This window comes from Parasteatoda tepidariorum, chromosome X2, assembly GCF_043381705.1.
Source record: "Parasteatoda tepidariorum isolate YZ-2023 chromosome X2, CAS_Ptep_4.0, whole genome shotgun sequence".
NCBI classification, from domain to species: Eukaryota; Metazoa; Arthropoda; class Arachnida; order Araneae; family Theridiidae; genus Parasteatoda; species Parasteatoda tepidariorum.
This window is the reverse complement of record NC_092215.1, coordinates 20,907,418-20,929,607: the sequence shown is the minus strand read 5'-3', so window position 1 is coordinate 20,929,607 and position 22,190 is coordinate 20,907,418. Positions and strand designations below refer to the sequence as shown.

Below are 22,190 nucleotides of genomic sequence, written 5' to 3'. Positions count from 1 at the left end.
TGATCTTCGAAAGAAAGAAGCTTTATATCTCCAATTGGGAGTACTCATGTTTTAATGCATAAAGAATGCGATACATTTCTCTTTGGTTTTTGATATCCTCAATTTCGCGATCGAATGGGTTGATAGAATCATTAAGGGAGGTAGTATCCATTAACTGAGCACCCCCCTGTTCGTGTTGAGCTGTGTAGGCAGGGGGGGATTTAAGATTCCCCGCAGCACCGCTGTCGGTAGCTGCACCTGATCCGGCCAACGCCCCAGTTGCTGCATTCCCCCTTACGAAGGGAAGCGGAGGCACTCTGAAAAGAGCACCCCCGGGGTTGGTTGGGGAAACCGGATCCGAATGTGTGTGTGAAGGTGACGATTCCCCTTTGTTCGCTGTCCTTCCTCCAACAATGGCGGGGGAACTGGGATGAGAGACTCTTTCTTCTTCCTTCCTTCATTATCTTCTCTCTCTTTATCTTTCATTTCCATCTTCTTCGCTGAAGCAGGGGCAGTGTTGATTCGAAGACGCTCTAGAGCCTTCTTCTTGGCGTTATGGCTCCTCTTCATGATCGTACTGTAACTATCCTTCTTTCTCATCATAGCTGACGCTCGGGGGTCGAATCGGAGATTCTTGCAGAGATGCGGTCTGGTCTCTACGAAACCGAAAGTCGTGTATGACCATTCTCGTCTCGTCTTCGGTTTGGCTGAGGCCTTCAGGCCCCGAAGGGGCCTTTTACCTCTTCATCCTCGTCTGGTTCATCATCAGTTGCTACTATCTGGAAGTGGAATCTAAAAGGGAAAAAGATTAGACACAAAAAGCTATGAAAATCATATTTGGTTGATACAGTGATCTGATTGGTCGAAAATGTAAGATCTGGGCGGGGCTAGATTTCTTGGGTGCATGTAATTTTGCAGCGCCAATGCTGATAGTGGTGTACTATGGAACTAAGAAAATCTAATTTGAATTTTGGCCCTTANCCGGTAGCTGCACCTGATCCGGCCAACGCCCCAGTTGCTGCATTCCCCCTTACGAAGGGAAGCGGAGGCACTCTGAAAAGAGCACCCCCGGGGTTGGTTGGGGAAACCGGATCCGAATGTGTGTGTGAAGGTGACGATTCCCCTTTGTTCGCTGTCCTTCCTCCAACAATGGCGGGGGAACTGGAATCAGGGATGAGAGACTGTTTCTTCTCATTTTCATCTTCTTCGCTGAAGCAGGGGCGGTGTTGATTCGAAAACGCTCTAGAGCCTTCTTCTTGGCGTTATTGCTCCTCTTCATGATCGTACTGTAACTATCCTTCTTTCTCATCATAGCTGACGCTCGGGGGTCGAATCGGGGATTCTTGCAGAGCTAGCTGAGATGCGGTCTGGTCTCTCATCATCATCATCTTGGTTTGTACGAGGCCTTTAGGCCCTGCAAGGGCCTTTTACCTCTCCATCTGAAGCTTGGGATCTGAATTGACTGCATCTGGAATTCTGAAAGGAAAGAGAAAAAGAAGGAAGGAGGTGATGGTGGGCGTGGTTTGATGTGCTCGCCCTGTGATTGGCTGATGGTAGCAGCAGCCTGGTCATGTAGTTCTATTAGCGCCATTGGGGCTAGTGGTGAATTTTAGAACTGGTGGTATTGAGATTTAGCGCCAATAAAAGCGGTCTGGTCTCTGTCGTCTTTTTGGCGCTATATAAACTCGGAGTGAATGTCGATTGAGATCGACCAATAGGAAAGCAGGTGGGCGGGGCTAAACTAATATATATTGCGCTAAAAAAATGGGTGCTCATTTCTCGATTGGAAAGATTTCTGCCAAAAACTTAAAGACAAAAATGTTACCGACTTCGAAGGAAAAGTCTCTAACGGCAAGACGATTATTAAACCAAGATCGGTAGCCACTCATAATGCCATTACGGCACAAGCAAAAGATATGAATTTGCCTTATCATACTTATAATCTTGAAGAAGATAAAACCCAAAAAGTAGTGATTAGAGGACTTCATAAAACCACTGACCCGGAAGATATTAAAAATCAACTTGCTTACGAAAATTATCCAGTGATGAATGTTACTCAACTGACTAAAAGAATTAGAGTCGAAAAAGAAAAAATCCCCCTTTTCTTAGTCACGCTTAACAAACATGCTGAAAATGCTAAGGACATATACGCTGCTAAAAGCCTACTGAATGCTTCAAATGTAATCATAGAAAGCTATCGAGGCAGGGGCAAGGGTCCCATGCAATGCTATAAATGCCAGAGATTCATGCACTCACAAACGGGATGCCACTACCCTGTTAGATGCATTAAGTGTGGAGAAGGCCACCCATCCAAAGACTGCCCTAAACCAAGTTGGTTGGTTGGTTGGTTGATTAAAGTTTATTGGCACAAGAGCCAAACATGGCTATACTGCGCCAGTCACTAGGTTAAAAAAATTATTTTATTTTTAAAGCAGAGAGTAAAGTCCTATTTTTTTAACAAACGTAATAAGGTTGTGGTGTAAAGGGTCACCGATTAAGGATTTAAGATCAGGGCAAGAGTTGCCAAAGAGTTTGTTCCTCAAATGTTCGAATCGTTTGCAATTGGTTAAAACATGCTTAATAGTTATGTCGACTTGACAAAGAGAACAACAAGGTGCAGGATCAGCAGTCAGTAAATGTTTATGGGTGAAACGGGAATGACCAATACGCAGTCTATTAATTATAACTTTGGTTTTGCGATCAACGGATACTAATTTGTGGTCTTCTAGAGAGGGAAAAATTTCATGCATTTTATTGTCTTTTTGTTCGCTCCAGTGTTGTTTCCAAACCAACTGTATTGCAAACTTACATATTCGTTTCAGATCCAAAGGTGTTACGAGTTTCCTGCATACGTTTTGAGTGGTTTTAGCCGCGGTATCAGCGCGGTCATTTCCGTGTATCCCAACATGGGATGGTATCCAGCAACAACGAATACTGTATTTTTCACCACATAATTTTGTGAAGCAACTTTGAATTTTCTGTAATACGGGGCTTTTTCCAATGTGGGAAAAGCTTGAGATGAAACTATAAGAGTCTGTATAAATAATCCACTTGCGGTAAGTTTGGTTTGAAATAAAATTAAGTGATAACAAAATAGCATAACATTCCGCAGTGAAAACTGATGAGTCATGATATGACTGTTCAGATATAGTCAAATTTTCAATGACTACACCGCAACCAACATGATTATCGTGCTTAGATCCATCTGTAAAAATCGGTTTAAAATCAATATAATCATTACGATGTTCATAAAANGAATAAAATAATAAGAGCATTTTTCCAGGAATTTGGAAAATAGCTATTTTGAATACAGGCATTTATAATATTGGTGACTTGTTTAACTTTATTTAGCGGGAGATTTTTTAGCATTGTGTTTGTAATGCAATCTTGCCCTGGGGGCTTTTTTTTTTTTAGCTTTTTAATGATTTTCTTTATTTCATCGCCCCTTAAAACCTTAGCATTCTGCTTCGTCAATAGATTTTTCATAAAATATTTCTTAGCAAAAACGGGGTATTGACAAAATATTGTACCATAAAGATACTCTCATTGTAACAAGCGTCGAGTTTACGGGGAAGTTGACAACAACTTCTGAATTTTAGCGATTATGACAAGAAATTCACATTTTCGTTGCCAATATTTTCCCCTTTCTTTTTTAAGGTCTCTTCACTGCGATTTACTTTAATTTAAAGCACTGAAAAATTTAATCACTTTAAGCAGATCGTGAACAAATTTATTAATAATCTTATTTTTGTTCCCATGGCAACTGATTTGTTCAAGTTTAAATCCTTGAGCTGAATGAACTTTAAGATCGCATTCGGTTGTAATATACTATTCAATCAACCGATATACCGTTATAAAATATGTGTTACGATGTTCCTAGTCCGTCGGGCTATCTACACTACACCTTCATCTAAGATAGTACGGAAAATAAGGGAAGAGAGGGAGTCAGAGTGGTTACACAAGCGTATGAGTGTAAAGTAAATTAGTGATTAAACAATACATTGTGCATGATTGCACAGTCTAAAATGGTTAGGATACTAAAACATAAAGCAATTACATAACACTACTAGAGATATATATACAGCGTGAGGCGGTCGTGTGAGAAAAGAGCAAAGGCCCTTTTTAGGGCCAATACACTTTCTTCGTAATATTGGAGTAATTAATCAGCATGGATAATAATTGCATACGAGATCTAGGTTAAAATATATAATGTGATAATAATAAACATTGGAGAATATTTACAGCGGAGTTCGAGTGTGCGAGGTAGAGGCCTTTTAAGGGCCAATCGGTAGTACTCGGCTAAAATGAGCATACTAATAGCATGCATCGGAAATGCATGAGGTAACGAAATCGTAGTCTGGGTTATAGAATTAATGGTAAATAATAAATGCAATGTTAATGATAAATATACATCTGTACAAAGGGGAGCGAGCGGGCGGAGTGAGTTAATGCCCTATTTAGGGCATGGGAGCGTCGCGTCTATCGAAGGATGCTGAGGAGCGGTCGCATCTCTAGAATCCCTGCATCTTTCCCTCGCCTCCCCCCCGAAGGGCTTCATTGGTGCAGATTGATGCAGTTCATTTTGAGAGCGCTCGCATTAGAATTATTAATTAAAATATTTAGAAAGAATGCCATCGCTAATGAAGAAGGCAGTGGCAGGGCTGAATTTGGCATTATCGTTGATGGTCTCAAAGTCAAATAGATTTTTAAAAATGCACATGGTGCAATTCGTAGCTTCTTTGTAGAATGATGCGTTCATTCTATTTATGTAGTTGTCTAATGGATCTATTTTTAGGTCCTGGTGGATAGTTTTATTGCTGATATACCAGGGTGCCCCAGTGATATACCTAAGGGTTTTGTTTTGTACTGAGTTTAACTTTTTGATTTGGTTTTTAGTGAGAGTGATCCATGCAGGGGAGGCGAATGTTAGTATGGGTCTAATACACATAGGTATATGGTTCTTTTGGTCCTTAATGCCATTTTTGAGTCTTGCGATAGCATGGGTCTTAGGGCGTGGTATGCCGCTTTTGTCATAATATTGTTAATTTGGAGATTCCAGTTGAATGTATTGGTCAGTGTTACTCCTAGATATTTCGCACTGTTGGTGATAGGGATATCTTCGTTGAATAGTTTAATCCTGTTATAGTTACAGTCTTTCTTTTTGTATCTTCCTTTAAAGATGAGGAGATTTGATTTAGATGGGTTTATCCTCGTCTTCCAGGTTGTGCACCAACTTTCGACTGCGTTTAGGCTAGTTTGTATTTTTCGAGCTGCTACTTTTGTGCTTATTGATTTGGCTAGTATTGCCGTGTCATCGGTATAAAATGCAGTTTGCATGTTTATATCGTTTCTGATAACAGGGAAATCTGACGTGTAAATGAGAAAGAGCACTGGTCCTAGGATTGAGCCCTGTGGCACGCCTGCTTTGATGACTCTTTTTGTGGAGAGGGCATTATTTAATTTGATATTAAAAGTCCTGTTTGCAAGGTAATTATCTATTATGTGTATAAGGTCATCCGGGATCTTGTAATTTATCATTTTATGCATGAGACCATTATGCCAAACTTTATCGAATGCCTTTGCAAAGTCAAGCATTACCATTGGTGTAGTTTCTTTTTTGTAGAAATCTTGGCTGATAAATTCGAGTATCCTTAGGAGTTGCTTTGTTGTGGAGAGTGTTTCGAAAACCAAATTGTTCATTAGGTAGACAGTCGAGGGTGGGGAGAAGTCTAGTTAGTATTATTTTCTCTAGTACTTTTGAGAGGGTGTTTAGAAGGCTAATTGGTCTACAGTTTTCTGGGTTTAAATGGTTTTTCCCTTGTTTTGGGAATAGTATTACGATTGCGTTTTTCCATGTAGTTGGGAAATAGCAGTTCGAAATACAGGCATAAAGATGNACTCTTATGCGCCGCCTTCTTCAAAGATGCAACTCGCTGCAACGCATGCAATTACCATACTATTTTTGATTTCGAACTTCTCAGGGAAAATATTAAATATAGCCCGGCAACGGTGTTTTTCCTCTCAGACGGCGTGCTATCCAAACGGTTCGCCACTTAATCTTGTATATAGTTGTATATATTTTCACTTCTTGAATCAAGGTTCCTGTCCTGTGCACCAATGAAGCCCTTCGGGGGGGAGGCGAGGCAGGTCAGGAGTTGCGATTCTACTCTTATTTTGTATATACCCCTCACTTAATATATTTATATGTACCTATCTAATCAAGTTCTATTTTCATTCATTGTGTTTACGTACTAAGGCAATTTTGCTACTTATTTTACCCCTTTGATTTGAGCTCTAGCTGCACACACTGCTACCCCACTCAGATGAATGAGTTAGGGCCCCTTCGGGGCCGATACTTAGATACCCACCTCACATAGGCATAGGCAATACTTGTGTCATGCTATGCCTTTTAAAAGCAGGCAAAAATTGTCAAATATTTGCAATATTTACTTTGTAGCTATTTACCGTTTATTTAATTATTTTGGCGTGACCGGAGCAGTAGGCATCTCTGAATATAGCCTTTTTCCATGGAACAAAAGCGCAGTACATCAAAATTTTCCGCTGAAAGAAAAGACAAAGTTCCAAAGTGTGCTTTTATACATTAAAAAAAAATTTTTTTTCGACGGTTTTTTTCAAAAAATCTGAGCGTTAAGGGATCAGGTATCTAACACAATCGGACGATATATCTAACAACAAAACTATTAAGATATCTATAAGCATTATTAGCTAACAAATAGATCTTATCTCCATATTTTTTTTTAAATTTTTGATTCGTCATGGTGGCTTAAAATTTGTTTGAAACTTTTCAGATTTAATACACCAAAAGGCTAATGTTGCTAAGGCTAATTATTTCTCAACTACCATGCAAGTTGGCAGTTACGTAGATTAAAATAATCTGAATAGAAGAGGTTGTGATATAAAGAAAGCTTTAAACTGCTTTGATAAGTCATTCGCTACCACTAGAATTTTTTTGACGGAAATTTGGAGCTCCGCAGATCGAAAATCAGCACAATGTTTCCAGACGACCGAATAAAAGAATATTTTTAATAATTTTATTTTTGTAGTTTTGTATGTAATTTTTTATAGTAGTTTTGCATTCAAAACAATTTACATAACAAAATATATATCTTTAAGACTTCTTTACAAATTTATCGTTCGCAATTCATGCCCAATATATTCCAATTAGAAGTTCTTTGTTTTTCGACACAGAAAATATCTAAATCAATACTACCTTATTCTCTTTAATAGAACTGCATTCAAAATATTCAGAAAGATAAAAAGAAAAAAAAATGCTAACTGTCGATATAATTGACAAGAGAAAAGGGAATATCTACTGAATGAAAAAAAAATTATTAAGACAGGTTTGTTTGCAATATATTATTACTTTTTTTTTAAACAGTTCGTCAATAAAAAATAAATATACATTTTTTAGACATATCTTATAAATTTAAATGATATTTTGTCTTGATATAAACTGTCGATTTATTATTTTTGCAAACTATTTAAAGCCATCTGAAAAATCATTTGAATTTAATCTATTTTTTCAAGATTTGTTAAAGTTTTAAAGTTTAAGCAAATATTTAAGTTTATCAATTAATGATACAAAAAAAAAACACGAGGAAAATTAAGAAAAACAATAAGATTTATTTACTGCGCATAATCTGCAAGTAAATAGAACTCATAAAATAAGTTTAAAATGCAGAGAAAACGTGGAAAAAATTACAGATCAATGAAAAAAAGGGAAAAAGAAAAATAATAATAAAAACAACAAGAAACCGTGAAAAAAAATCCGAAAAAAAGGAAAAAAAATTTATAAAAATCCGGAAAATAAAACATATAATCTTTTCATCAGCTCACACCATTATATTCGCAAAAAGGAGTGCTTTCTATTATTGTATCAAAATAGCCAAAGCAAAATATATCAATACAATAGTATGAGGAGCACTCAAAGAAATTTTTACAAAAAAATTGCAACAAATAAAATCGAACACAATAGGTAAAAATATTATGTAAAAACAGAAAATAAAATATAAAGAAAAAACAGAATAAAACATGAAATGAACTCTATAAAGCGAGTAGCGAATTCAAATGAACTTACATGAGCGGGAAATTTTTCAAGAATGATTTAAAATATTTTCGTAACAAGATTGCCAGATTGCCAAATATGAAACCAAAAGCGCAAATTGAGGTAAAAGCGTAGATAGAGGGGTTTGTATAAAGTGCGTTCTTACTGCAGTACTGAAGTGCATTTAATTTGTTACTTACCAAGGATGGGCCCGAAAATGCATGTGCGCAAGGTAATATTATAGATAATTTAAGGAAGTTGACAATTAATAAGATTTTCATAATCGTTTTTAAATTCTGTTTTAGCTTGAAAGATCAAACAGCAGTCATGTTCTCCTGACGTCAACCAGCTTAGACACTGAGGGCCTGTATGGCTGTGAAGTTTCAGGAGAAGCACCTTCTTTCAAAACAGCAAAATCAGAAGACGAAATGCGTGTTTACGGTAAGGACATTTCTTACTTATCTTAGTACTTAATCTTATTTTGATCCTGCCGACCCAATTCTGAGTTTACGATTATGAATGCTTAACCCTGTAGCCATGTAATTTTGATCTTAATCATGAGGACAAGGAAATTCATGAATGCGGCATTAGGACAATTAGTCTTCAATGAGGACTTTTTTTAAGGAACTTACGCATTCCAGTTACGTTTGGAGGAAAACCATGTAAACTTCCAACTGTCAGACTACCACTGAGGATATTTTAAGTCAACACTGTGGTCGGTGCGAACCGGAAGCAGAATTCGAATCAAGCAGTAACCGCTGGGATTTGCCCTGCACATTTTTGATAAAGGCAACTTTTGTACCCTCGTAGAAAAGGGAGCGTACTTTCAAGGACAGAATTTTCCGATAGATTTAATACTTTGTAGCATTCATATGTGCTAAAATTATTTTTATTTTGTTTAACCCTTTCGCACCGACTGTCACAAATACGTGCCAGCATAAAAGCAGAGATGCCAACTGCTACGGGCACGCCTAAATAATTAACAAAGCGGTAAATAGATGCAAACAAAAATTTGCAAATATTTGACTATTTTTGCTAGCTTTTAAAACGGCATAGCATGACATAACTACTATAATGCGGTGAATTATATAAGACTATGAATTATTTAGAAATAGTGGTGGATAAAAATCTACTTATTAAACCAAGAATCACAATTGATAAACTACCACTTTAAAATATTCATTTGCTGTCTGGAGCAAGTTGGCATCTCTGTAAAAGCTTATCAACCAGGGTAAAAAGATAAAACTGGTAATCAAAGTAATTCTTTAGCAGTTTATTTGTGGGCGGGGTTATAACTTTTTGATTTATTTTAGTTACCATTACTTAGTTCAAAATAAAACTATTTAGTTATACTTTGAATTAACATTGATTATATACATGATTAAACTAACAATAATTAAAGTAAAAGCAAAGTAAGTCTATTAAATTAGCAACGCCTGCATTTAAGCTACCGTTTTTTATTTAGTTACATCCTGATTCTGATTTTGTACGAATGCTTTTAAGAATCACCCATCCCCAAGGAGTTAACATAATGTGAAAACTTAAAAAACTCTTTTAACCCCTTGGGGACGGTTGATTCTGAAAAGCATTCGTACAAAATCAGAATCAAGTTGTAATTAAATAAAAAACGGTAACTTAAATGTAGTCGTTTCTTATTTGACAGACTTACTTTGCTTTTACTTTAATTATTGTTAGATTGATCATATATATAATCAATGTTAATTCAAAGTATAACTAAATAGTTTTATTTTGAACAAAGTAATGGTGAATTAAATAAATCAAACAATTATAACTCCGCCCACAAATAAACGGGTAAAGAATTACTTTGATTACCAGTTTTATCTTTTTACCCTGATTGATACAGTTTTATGGTGGCACATATTTGTGACAGTCGGCCCGAAAGGGTTAATGAAGTTTAAATTAAACTTCATGAAATTCTTAACACTCTTGAGAACAATTCGTCACTACACTTCAAGTTTTCAAGGTTATGTGTATCCTGTGTTTGGTGAGGTGCACTGAGGCTTACCCTGGGCCTGAACAAGTTATTATGAGGGCTGTCAGTCTTATGAAATTGTTTCTTGGAAAAGTGACAGCCATGATCATTTTTATAAATATTAAATGGTGTTGTAAAAATAAATCACTTTTGCCTTTATTTATGTAGAAGAAAACTATTCCTGACTCTAACTACTTATTAACGATACTTATTATCAAAAATATTTACACATGAAAATTATATGAAAAAAAAAAGTTATACATGATATAGCTCATAACTAGTTATTTTAAATAGTTTACTTCTACTAAAAAAAGATTAAGAAAAAGTAATGTTTTTACTACTTACTACTAGATATGTTGTTAATGTTCCACCAGCATCTTGTCATTTCTGAAAGTCCAGTACAGATATTTTACCCTATCGCTTACGGCTGGTATAATAAGTGGACCCGAATAGCTTCATTATGCTCAGTGCCGAAAGCAAAACGTTAATACTGAAACTGTAAATATGATGCAGGACTGTGCTTCGCAAGAATCATACAGGGAGTGCTCCTCATTGTGCTCATTTTTTTTGTTGTGGTAACAAAATTTGTTATATTGTAATATTCTTAATTTCCTAAAATTGCTTTTAACACTTTAGTTACTAATCACGCAATATCGTCATACGAAATGATTCCCTACATTTCGTGCCAATAAAACGGATCAAGTGATGGCTAGATGCATGTTATCATGTGACTATTTTTGAAGAAAATGTGATAATATGTTATATTTTAAAGGATCGATAGCATATTTTTTTTAATAAACTTGTAAAATTTGAAACCTAAAATATTTGCTGAAATAAGAAAATTTAAGTTACATTTTATCTTTATAGATTACCACTCTTCAAAGAAATATATAGTATACCCACTTCCACTCGGCTGGCAGTGATCGAGATTTAATGGGTCTACCCGTCATCAAATAATTGTTGTTGTAGGCCATTAGGGCAAAGAATTCGATTGTTCTTGTTTTCCAGAGGCGTCATCTTTGGCAAGAATGGTGCCACACCCATACGTCATACCCGTTTATAGGGTGGACCCATTCATCCATCCCTCAGTGTCATTTGTTATGGGGACAAGGAGGACCTTGTGATCCGACAGATTTAACGTGCACTATTAACCATTTACTACACGGGAGGCCCTCGGCGAGCTGGATTCGAACTTCTATTCTCACGAATGTGAGTCCAGCTCCCTGCCAACAAAGCTGCTTCGGCCAATTAAATAATTGAAACTCTTTTATAAAGGCCAATTTAACAACATGTTGTATTATGAGTTAAAAAGACATCTAGCGTTAAAACGCGAAAAATTTAAAACGAAATAGTAGTTTCCTTAAGTTAAAATTTATAAGACAATTTGGACAGACAAATTTTTTTAATAATTAAGTTAAAACTTAGCAACACGTTTTTTTTCTTCTTAAATCAATAAACAGTAATATCATTTTGACGAATATTTATCTTTGTTAATAATAATCATAAATTTTTTCACGATTTTACTTCATCACATACGACAAATAAATATAAACAAAGCAGATAAATAACTCAGAAACGGATGATTAATTAATCAAAATTTAATGCTATACTACATTATCCTAGACAACATTTACATATTTACAACGAAGTACTTATTTTCTCACATTAAAAGTCATCAGATAACTTGAACATGCAAATTTTTATTATTGATTAAGTTAAAACTTTGATAAAAAAAAAATCTTCAATTTTTGAAAGCGTTTTTCTTTCTTTTTAAATCAATAAACACTAACGTCATTTTGACAAATATTTATCATTGCCATGCGTTACTAAACATTTTTTCGTGATTTTACCGTAATCTCACATAAGACAAATCAATATGAACAAAGCAGATAAATAACTCAGAAACGGGTGATTGATTAATCAAATTTTAATGCATTACTAGATTATCATAGGGAGTCCCCCATGTGTCCAGTCCCAAATTTACCAATTGCCCATCGTTTTACATGGTCCGTGGGAGTAAGGGAATCCTCTGTCCTCCCCAACGTTTAGTCTTTTTACTGTTCCGCCCATATCTATTAAGAAAGAAGCTAACAGTTTAGATTTCGCAGGTGTCGGTGTATTTACCATTGTTGTCACGTATTCTGATTATAGGCCATAATTCATAAATATAGAGAAGCGCAAGTGATTTACAGTTCTTTGGAATCATTATTGGTGAACTAGCTATAATTATTTATTCAGAAAGAAATGAGGAATGGATTGATCTAGTCAAACCTGCATGCTTCTATATTCTAGCATGTATTGTCTGAAATACTTCATTGAAATGGGCGAGAATATCGTAAATGTTACTGTTAGGATGCAAGCGTAATTTTTTATTTACTAGAAAATGAAATACACCAGACTTAAGATATTTTGATAATAGGATATAAGACGTTAGTTTGAATCCATCGATGAATTATTTTAAGGTAAAAATATAGTTTAAAATGCTTTATTGGAGGGTTTTCATGAGTCTAAAATTATTATTATTATTATTTTTTTTTTACCGATTGGATTTATTGCGAAATTAACCCATCAAATTTCAACAGTTCACATCAAAGATGAAGAAACAGAAAAAAAGGTAAAAATGATCAATAATCAAGTGTGAAAAAGTAGCTTAAAATCAAATATTAAATTAAAGATAAAGTTTGGTCATTTAGAGTTTATAAAGACCTTTGCGTCTCAATCTAATTTGTTTAGATTTCATTCTTTTTTTTTGGAGGGGGGGGGGTGGACTTTCTGTAGTAATTCCCGTTTTATAAATTGGACTTAAACCAAAGCTGTCAAATTTAAGGTTCACTCGGAGGACTAAAATATAATCAAAATTTTATTAACACGTTGAATGCCATGGGAGTCACCGGTGACCGCCACTGAGTTTGTTCGTAGCACGACGGGCTCACCGGCGGCCGGCGAAGTCAAAATTATTAGAAACACATAATTCGAGTAAATTTTTAATATTTTTATATTATTATCGTTACTAAAATGGTTTGAAGAAATTAATGCAATATAGAACACACTAAAATAGTTTTATTTATATACACAGAGATGCCAACTGTTTCTTATAGGTAGTCCAATCAGACCACTATAAGGATAAACCCGTTTACGAAAGAGCCATTAAATAGAAAACCTAGTAAAAATAAGAAAGTGGTGGCAAATATATCTCTAAAATCTGTTTAATTTATGCATATGATTGATTTGTCTTATTTACTTGTCAATCACAACAAATTCAATTCTCAAATATATATAATATATTTCTCTCAAGAACCATTAAAATGGAATTTAGGTTCATGCGCGCAACTATCGTTCCTTCACCAGGAGTTGGCACTTGGCTCCGCCTTCATCACGTGGTATCGGATGATACTATTTCGCTATTTTGGGGAGAGGGATGTGAACAAGGCTGCTATTTGGCGAACGTATGACAAAAATATTTACTTCGTAATCTTCATGTGCACATTTTGAAACTGTGCATTCTTTTTTATAAACTTGTTGATATTACTCTCTTTTTATTGAATAGTTTGTTCTTTTTGAGATATTTTGCTGGGAAAAAGTTTTTAAATATAAATTAGCTAGAATAGCGAAAGGTGTAATAGCTGATGGCAAAGCGAAGTAAGTGACTGAAAAAGAATTCACTGCTTGTGTTTGGCCATCACCATCCACGTCAGAAAACCATCACACGGTTTCTTATAAGTAGTCTGCGCAGACTATTTAAAAAGTGAACAGTTTGAGCGCATGAAACCAAATTCTATTTTAAAAGTGACTGAGAGGAATTTGTCATATATATTTGAGAATTGAATCTGTAGTGGTAGACAAGTAAATAAGACAAACTATTCATATTCAAAATATAAACAAATTTTTAGACATATATTGGCTACCACTTTTTTATTTTTACTAGATTTTCTATTAAAGGGCTCTTTTGAAACTGGTTTGCCTCCATAGTGGTCTGATTGGACTACCTATAAAAAACCGTGTGGAGACTTTGCTCGCATTAGAGGTTATCTCGATTTCAAGGGGGGAATTGTTTTTCCTCTTTTACTCTCCCGCGCTGAAATGAACTCTGCGTCCGAGGAGGTGGAGCCAAGTGCCAACTCCTGGTGAACGAACTATAGTTCACTCTTTAAACAGCTTTCGCAGACTACTTATAAAAAAACCACGTGTAGGCTTTCGGATGTAGGCGGTGAAGTCAACTGGCATTTCTGCTTATTAGCAACTTCAAAGACAGCAAACCACAATGTTTGTAACTCACAGATTATATACGTTCGAGATGAGAGAATATATAGAAAGCAATATATAGAAGAGAATATATAGAAAGCATAAATTTTACTACTACTTCAAATATAGAAATTAAATTTTACGCCAAATGCGTAAAAATTGGCAGGTATGCATATATAAATGAGATAACTCTTATCGGTGCAATGTCGACTGTTTTTCAAGACCTTATTCAACAATGACTACTAGAAAGCTAAAACTTCCAAACGCTACCATAACTGTTAACTGGCAGTGCCGTTGAGAAAAGAGAAATTCTTAGTGGTAGCAACGTTATAGCGTTTTGACGTTTTAAATCTTCAATTTTATGTTTCAAGAAAATTTTAAACCTACCATGACACATCAATAGTTGTATATGTAGATATGTTCTATTTGTAAGCTTATTTTGCTCTTAAATGTTTGAGTAGTTGAAGTTTTAGAAAATATTTCTAACTTTAATTGTTGTTTTACTTCCACTACGTTATATTTTAATGATTTCACTAAGAATTATTCTAAAAAATTATCGTTTTCTTGAAAATACATTTCAACGATTAGTTAGTTAAGATACATACTGAAATTTTGCAAACATTTACAGGTGAAAAATATCACTTACTGAAATACAAGTTAGTTTAAATTTTATTCTGAAATACCTTTCAAAGCCATATAGACATCTAGTTAGTAAATCTATGAACAAAAATTTAACAGAAGTTTAAACTGCAAAAAAGGCATCACTTATAAAAGAGTTGCCACATTTTTCGTAATTTTTTTATAATTTTAATGAAAATTAGTTTGAAAAAATTCTTTTACAATGACTTGCAAAAGCATTTCAACGTCTAGTTAGTTAATCTTTATACAGCAATTGAACGAACATTTACAGAGCAAAAAATTTCCTCCATAAATAAAACACTCCAGATTAAATTACATATAATATATAAAAAAATCTCAAATTAAGTATCCACTAAAAAGCGTATTATTAAAGCATAAACTCCGTCTTTTTTATAAAACTATAAAAGTTTTTATCTTTAATTTAAACATTCAGCAATAAAGTGCTCAAACCGAAGTTAACAGATAACAAAAACTACTAATATCTTCAGCTTCATAAATTCTGGATATAAAAAAAAACCTGGAATCGAATGAATAAAAAACCGGAAAAGAAATCAGAAATTGCTAAGAATCTCGAAATTTAGTTAAATTTCAGCCTGCAATTAGAATGAGGGCTATTCAGTGAGGAGAAAAAAGGTTTATCTTCTGCAAACACAAATGGGATCGATCCGTCATCCCCAGTCAATACAATCATTAAGTGTAACTCAAATATCGCGTGCAGGGTTGTCAGGCGATATTTTCGGAAATGGGACAATTTTTTATTCGCCCTATCACTCCAAGCACAAGTGCCGTAGGAAAAAAAAATAACAGATAACTCTAGTCGTGACTGCTATGATATGCACACTTCATACGGACATTTCTCCTTTAAACAATGAGATATATTTTCTCACTCTAGTTAAGGAAAAGGGTGGGACAGCTTGTTTGTTTATAACCATACTTAGTTGCCATGTTTTTTATTTCTTTTAATGATAAAAGTGACAGCCATGCCCATTTTAATTTCTTTCTTTAAATGTTACTAAGAAGAAAAAGATTTTGAGCGATAAACCTTTGTAAGTAATAGACTTAGCATTTACAATTCTTGGAGTAACAAAAATTCAATCCAGAAAAATAGTCCAATCAAAATAAAGTACAATACAATTAGCTCCTTGAGAAGAAACTCGATGATCCGCCTAAAGTAATAAAAGTTTTTTTTATTTAATTTTTTTTTTCTAATTTTTTTTTATAGATATAACTATCGTTGAGCAGCCGGTCCTATTTTATGTTCACGACTACCAATGCTCAACTCCGCAGCCGTGAAATTTTGAACCCAATCCAGAACACAAGGGAATTCCTGGATCAAGAATCGGGAAAAATTTGCCTTCGTGGAGGACTTTTTTTAAGGACTTAACCCGTATGTGCGTTACATGGAGAGAAAAACCACGAAGACCTCCCACAATTATCCTGATGGGAAGGGGACTTTAACCCTAGATTCGTCTATCACTGAAGATATTTTACTCAGCATTGCAGTCGGAGCATGCCAGATGTGTAATTCGTATCTACCAGCCATCGCTGGGATTCGCACCCGGTAAAATTTTTGCTGAGAAATAAATTTTAATAAGTCAGATATTTATTTTCTCAGGAACTATTCGACTGATTTTGCTCAAATTTAATCTTCTTCTTCATTTAGCATATATTCAGTGAAATTAGGTAAGAAATTGTGGGACATGCAATTTAAATTTTTTCGATTATTAAAACAATAATAATAAATAAAATAAAAAAATTATTAAAAAAAATTTTTTTTAGCATAGAATTATTTTTGGACCAAAAAATTTTATAAGTGGGTGCAATATTTTTTCAACTCCTTAGAAAAGTTTAAGAGATAGGGCGATATGGATAAAAAGTATAATAAACATTAAGGGATCCAAATTTTGGATCGCTCTCTTGACCAAACTATGGGGACCACATTTCCCGATTTGCGGCTACCACCCACCCATATTTGGCAGCCAGAAATCCGTATCCGTCGAAAAAAGGCACTTTTTTTCAGCGAAAAAACGCTTGTGTGTCTGATTTCGTAACTTTATCATCTGCATTAATTAATTATCATATTTATGGTCACCCCTTTGAACCATTAAGATTGAATCCCAGAGCATGAAGATCCGATCATTAGATTAAAAGTTATTCAGGGTGGTTCGTTCTTTATCTTGCTCACTGTATTTTATTCAAAATTTCCCTTTGTTCAAAATAAGGCTTTAAAAATCTTGGCAAAACTATAAAAACTCAGGAAGACCTCTGCCACTTTATAAAATATTTGCAAAAAGCGTAGTTGTTTACACCCCCTTCTTATCTTTTGTGTAGAAAAATCTTAATGTTTTGTTTAGATAAAAACAAAAAATATCATTATCTCATTTTGCAATCTAATTTAAAAGAAATTAGAAATACATACATTATTCACCAATATAATACACCGAAGAGCCATTACATTATGACCACCCTGCTAATAACATGTTGGACAACCTTTAGCTCTTAAAACTGCTAGCACCCGCCGTGGCATTGATTCCACAAGGTGCTGATAGGTAGTCTGAAGTATCTGGTCCTGAAATTCCCTCAGATTGCGAAGGGTAGCGACTTTGCTGTAACTCGAATATGGGTAGCATAGCAGTCAACGTGTTAACGTGATGCAGAGATGCCAACTTGCTCCACTTTGTAAAATAGTATTTTCGAGTGGTAGCGAAATTAAAGTTACTTTTAGTTCAGTATTTTTCATTTTAAGTAATTTTTTCACCACTAAATATCAAAAATTATAAACATCATATAAAATGCAACGCTGCTTCTATCTACTCGTTACTCTATTAAAATGTAGGCGTAACTACATACCTGCCAACTTTTACGCATTGGGCGTAAAATTTTATTTTCATATTTAAAGTGGTAGTAAATATATACTAATTTTTCTTTAATAAACTTAATTTTTAAATGATTTTGATCACCAATATTCTTAAAAAAAATTAATCATATATATAAATATGTGTTATTATCATAGTTGTCAGCTTAAGCTTTTTCAAAAAAAAATGTATTTGTTGCTTAAAATTGAAATTTTAATTGCTTTTTAATACCACTGGGAAAAATCATAATGGAAGGGATTAAAAGTTGGCAGGTATGTAACTATCCTTCTTTAACGAATTTTACTATATAATTTACTACCACTTTATTAAAACTATTCCAGAAAGTGGAGCAGTTCGCATCCCCGGTAATTATATAAATTTCTTATTGTGTGTTTCCCAAGGTACCGAATTAATATTTTAAATCTACAAGCAACGTATATTGCTTTTCTTTAACATTTACCACGCATTTATAGTAAGAAACAAATCTGAAAGTTTGGGTCTTAATTTGATGTGAAAAATTTTATTTGTAAACTGGTAATGCTAGAATACACGACAACACTAATATATATATATATTTATCNATATATATATATATATATTTATATACGTAAAAAAGACTTCTGCGTTTTCACATATAAGTTCAAGTACATGCAGCTAACATTCTCAGGGATGCCAACTGCTCCACTTTCTGGCATAGTTGTAATAAAGTGGTAGCGAATTATATATCAAAATTCATTCAATTTACTAAAAAGAGTTTACTTTTTTAAAAGAGTAAACAGGAAATTAATGGTATAACGTAGCATTTTACATGATGCTCATAATTTTTGATATTTGGTGGTGAAAAAATTACTTAAAATGAAAAATTCAAAACTAAAAATAACTTAAATTTCGCTACCATTAGAAAATACAGTTTTACAAAGCGGATCAAGTTGGCATCTCTGCATTCTCGGCATATTGGTTCAAATAGTACCAGGGGTGCATTTGCTTTAAGGTTCTTTCTTAGCACTTGTGTTAGCAAAATTTGCGTCCTCCTGTGAAATTCTGGATATAGTAAATTTATTTGCATGCTTTTTTTTACCACCAATACCTATAAATAGTTCAAAATTTCGCATTCGAAGGCAATTTGTTCGAGGTATCTCATGTTTAGGCAACTAAAGCAGTCGCATACATAAAAGAAATAAAACTATCATCTTTAATCAAAAAACTTTAATAAAAAACTTCTATTTTCGCATTTTCCTCTTAGTCCGGTGTTTAAACAGAACGGATTCTAATGAGTTAAGAGTGACTTCAACATAAAACTTCAAAACACAAGTTAACAGCTGTGTAACTGAAAATAAATTATTGGCATTTAAGCTTCTGTTTGGATATTCCTTTGCAAAAAGACAACGACTCATAATTGTTATAGAAGCATGCAAGTTTGACTTTTTATAATCTGTGTTGTGCGAGGAAGACAAATTTTCCAGGCGAATTTCGATATTTTAGAGGAGAAATAAAACTTTTGCTCCCAAAGCTTGTTTTTTTATTTCCCGTTATGAAGTCAGAATAAATTTCAATAAAAAGAAAAAATAGCTATCATAGTATTACGATCTAAATCATTAGTTGAGCCGCACAGCAGACTGTGCCAGCCACCAACTGCCACCTATTCTGTATAGTATTTATTATATTGTATAGGTTGTATCATAAATGCCAAATGCTCCACGGTCTGCAAATTTGTTATTAAATTTGCAGCAAATTAAATAGTAATATTTCTGGAATAAGAAAAATTACGCTTATTTTTTAAAAGTGTTGCCAGAGGGTCACTCACACAGAGGGAAAATCACATGAATAGTAATTTTAATGCAGTAGCATTAAAATTACTATTCATGTGATTTTTTGAATTCTTAATATGTAGTGGTAGAAAAATCACTTACAATTAAAAATACTAAACTAACATTTATGTAAATTTCTTTACCACTGGAAAATATATTTTTCCAACGTGAAGCTAGTTGGCCGGCCAGGTAGCCGAGCGGCTCATCATCGATTTATACTACAGATGAATCGGTTAATGCAGCTTCGCGGCAGCGCACCGAGATTTATATGATTTCTACCATTCTACCATGGCCGAGCGGTTAGCGGGCCGGACTGCGAAGCCAATGTCTTAGGGTTCGAATCCCGCTCCGGTCATAGATATGTGTTGTCCTCTATTGTGTGTGGCTGCTGAATACTGGGTGACATTAAATGAGCAACACTTAAGAAGCAACAGGACGTAAAAGTTTAGTATTCAAAGCTCAGCCCCGTCCCGCCCCCTAGCGGGGGCATCCGGGGTGAAAATTTATTGATCAACGTAAAAGTTTAGTACCTGTCATTAGAAGCGAAGACGACTGAAGCAAGTTGGCAACTCTGTTATATTGCAGAAATAAGCACAGGAGCTCGAATTGCGTGGTTTCACATATAAAGTCAAGTACATGTAACTTCAAGCAAGTGCCAAATAGTACCGGATTTGCAAATTGCACCGTTTTTCACCTCTAGTGTTAGCAAGAGTTACATCTCGCTGTGTTATCTTGGATTCAGAAAAAATAAATACAAGCTCTGTTTTTCTCACCAACACATACAAATAATCTAAAATTTCTCAAACAGCGGTACTTTATTTCAGGTATCTCGCATATAGGCAACTAAAATCTGGAGTCGATCGACAAAATAAATTTTACAAAATTGTCTTTCATCAAAAACTTGCTACAAGTTTTAAATTTGTTTTTTTTTTTCATAATCCAGTATTCAAATTATTCGGATTTCAATGGGTTAAAAGGATTCTTATAGCGCCATCTGGAATTTTAAGCTAAATTTTCGGATTTTCGTTTTCTTGATATATTTGGCCTCACCACTACCTCCTACATCAGAAAGCCTCCACATGGTTTTTAATAAGTAGTCCGCGTAGACTATTTAAAAAGTGAACCTGTTGTGCGCGTGAATCCAAATTCTTTTTTAAAAGTAATTGAGAGAAATTTATCTTATATATTTGAGAATTGAATCTGTAGCGGTTGACAAGTGAATAAGGCAAGCCAATAATATTCATAAATAAAGTAAATTTTTAGTCATATATTTGCTACCACTTTCTTTTTTTAACTATATTCTGTATTAAGTGACTCGTTCGGTAAGTGGATATCCTTCACAGTGGTCTGATCGGACTACCGTTAAAAAACCGTGTGGAGGCTTTCAGTTATAGGAGGCGTTGGCTGAAATGAACTCTGGGTCCAAGGAGGTGGAGCCAAGTGCCAACTCCTGGTGAACGAACTATACTTGGTGATACGAAAGGCAATTGCGCTTCAACTTGCAGTGCTCATGTTAAGAAACAAGTCTTCTACCAGCAACCAAGGCTACAGATCATTTTCCCTCGTACGCTGGTTGGTGAAGCATGGCTATCCAATAATCTTAATTTCATTTAAGTTTCTGTATTTTTATTTTTAATTTTTTAACTATGTTTAAATTAAATTCATTCTTTAAATTTTAATTGGTAATTAATTATAAAAACATCATTTGCCAAAAATATGTTTGGAAATTTTCCTATCCGTCTTGAGCATCCACATGGAAGGCGAATGCTGATTGGGCTTCAAGTCGCCACCAGGGATCAAACCCTAGTTCTTCACAATGACAGCTCAGTCAACGCCTCCTATAACTGAAAGCCTCCACACGGTTTTTATAGCTAGTCCTATCAGATCACTATGAAGATAAATCAGTTTACAAAAGAGCCGTTTAATTGAAAAACTAGTAAAAATAAGAAAGTGGTAACAAATATGTGTCTAAATTTTTTTTAAATTTATGAATATGTTTGGCTTGTCTTATTTACTTTGCAACCACTACGGATTCAGTTCTCAGATATACATGATAAATTTCTCTCAGTTACTTTTTAAATAGAGTTTTGGGTTCATGCGCGCAACTCATAACAAATCGTATGGAAGCTTTGTGACGATAGAGTTGATGCTTGAGTGAGAGATAGCCCCCAAGCACCACTTAAAAAAATAATTACAACTCTTAATGTTCAGTTAACACTTTATTAAGTGGACTCCGGATAATTTATGCCAGATTTGAAACTTAGCTTTCGATCAAGATTGCTCTACTCTGTAATAAAATGTTATCTAATGGTAAAAAAAAGTGGTAACTAATTTTTAGTTGAGTATATTTTATTGAAAGTAATTTTTCCACCACTGATCCCAATTCCTGTTTTAATAAATATGTATATTTTAATTTTCCTCTAACTATAATAAACTCAGTGCCACGACCCACCATAGAGGGTCAAGGCCTTCAGTGCTTATCTCAGGAGCAGTTGCTCTGGTTGGGTGGTCAGCCGAACCGGAAGTAATTCAGATTAAAAGATTTTGGCTTATTTTTTATTAAAACTAGATTTCAGTTTTTAAGAAATTTTTTTTAACTAGCGATAAAA

At 34.4% G+C, this 22,190-nt stretch overlaps 1 protein-coding gene across 1 annotated transcript in view; it reads left to right on the top strand.

The window, feature by feature from the left end:
• Positions 1-22,190, top strand: part of LOC107455861 (uncharacterized) — an 86,624-nt gene that overhangs the window by 14,808 nt on the left and 49,626 nt on the right. Inside the window, exon 3 of the mRNA XM_071188345.1 lies at positions 8,350-8,485. Within this exon, the coding sequence (XP_071044446.1) occupies positions 8,350-8,485 (136 nt within the window). The remainder of the gene's footprint in view (positions 1-8,349; positions 8,486-22,190) is intronic.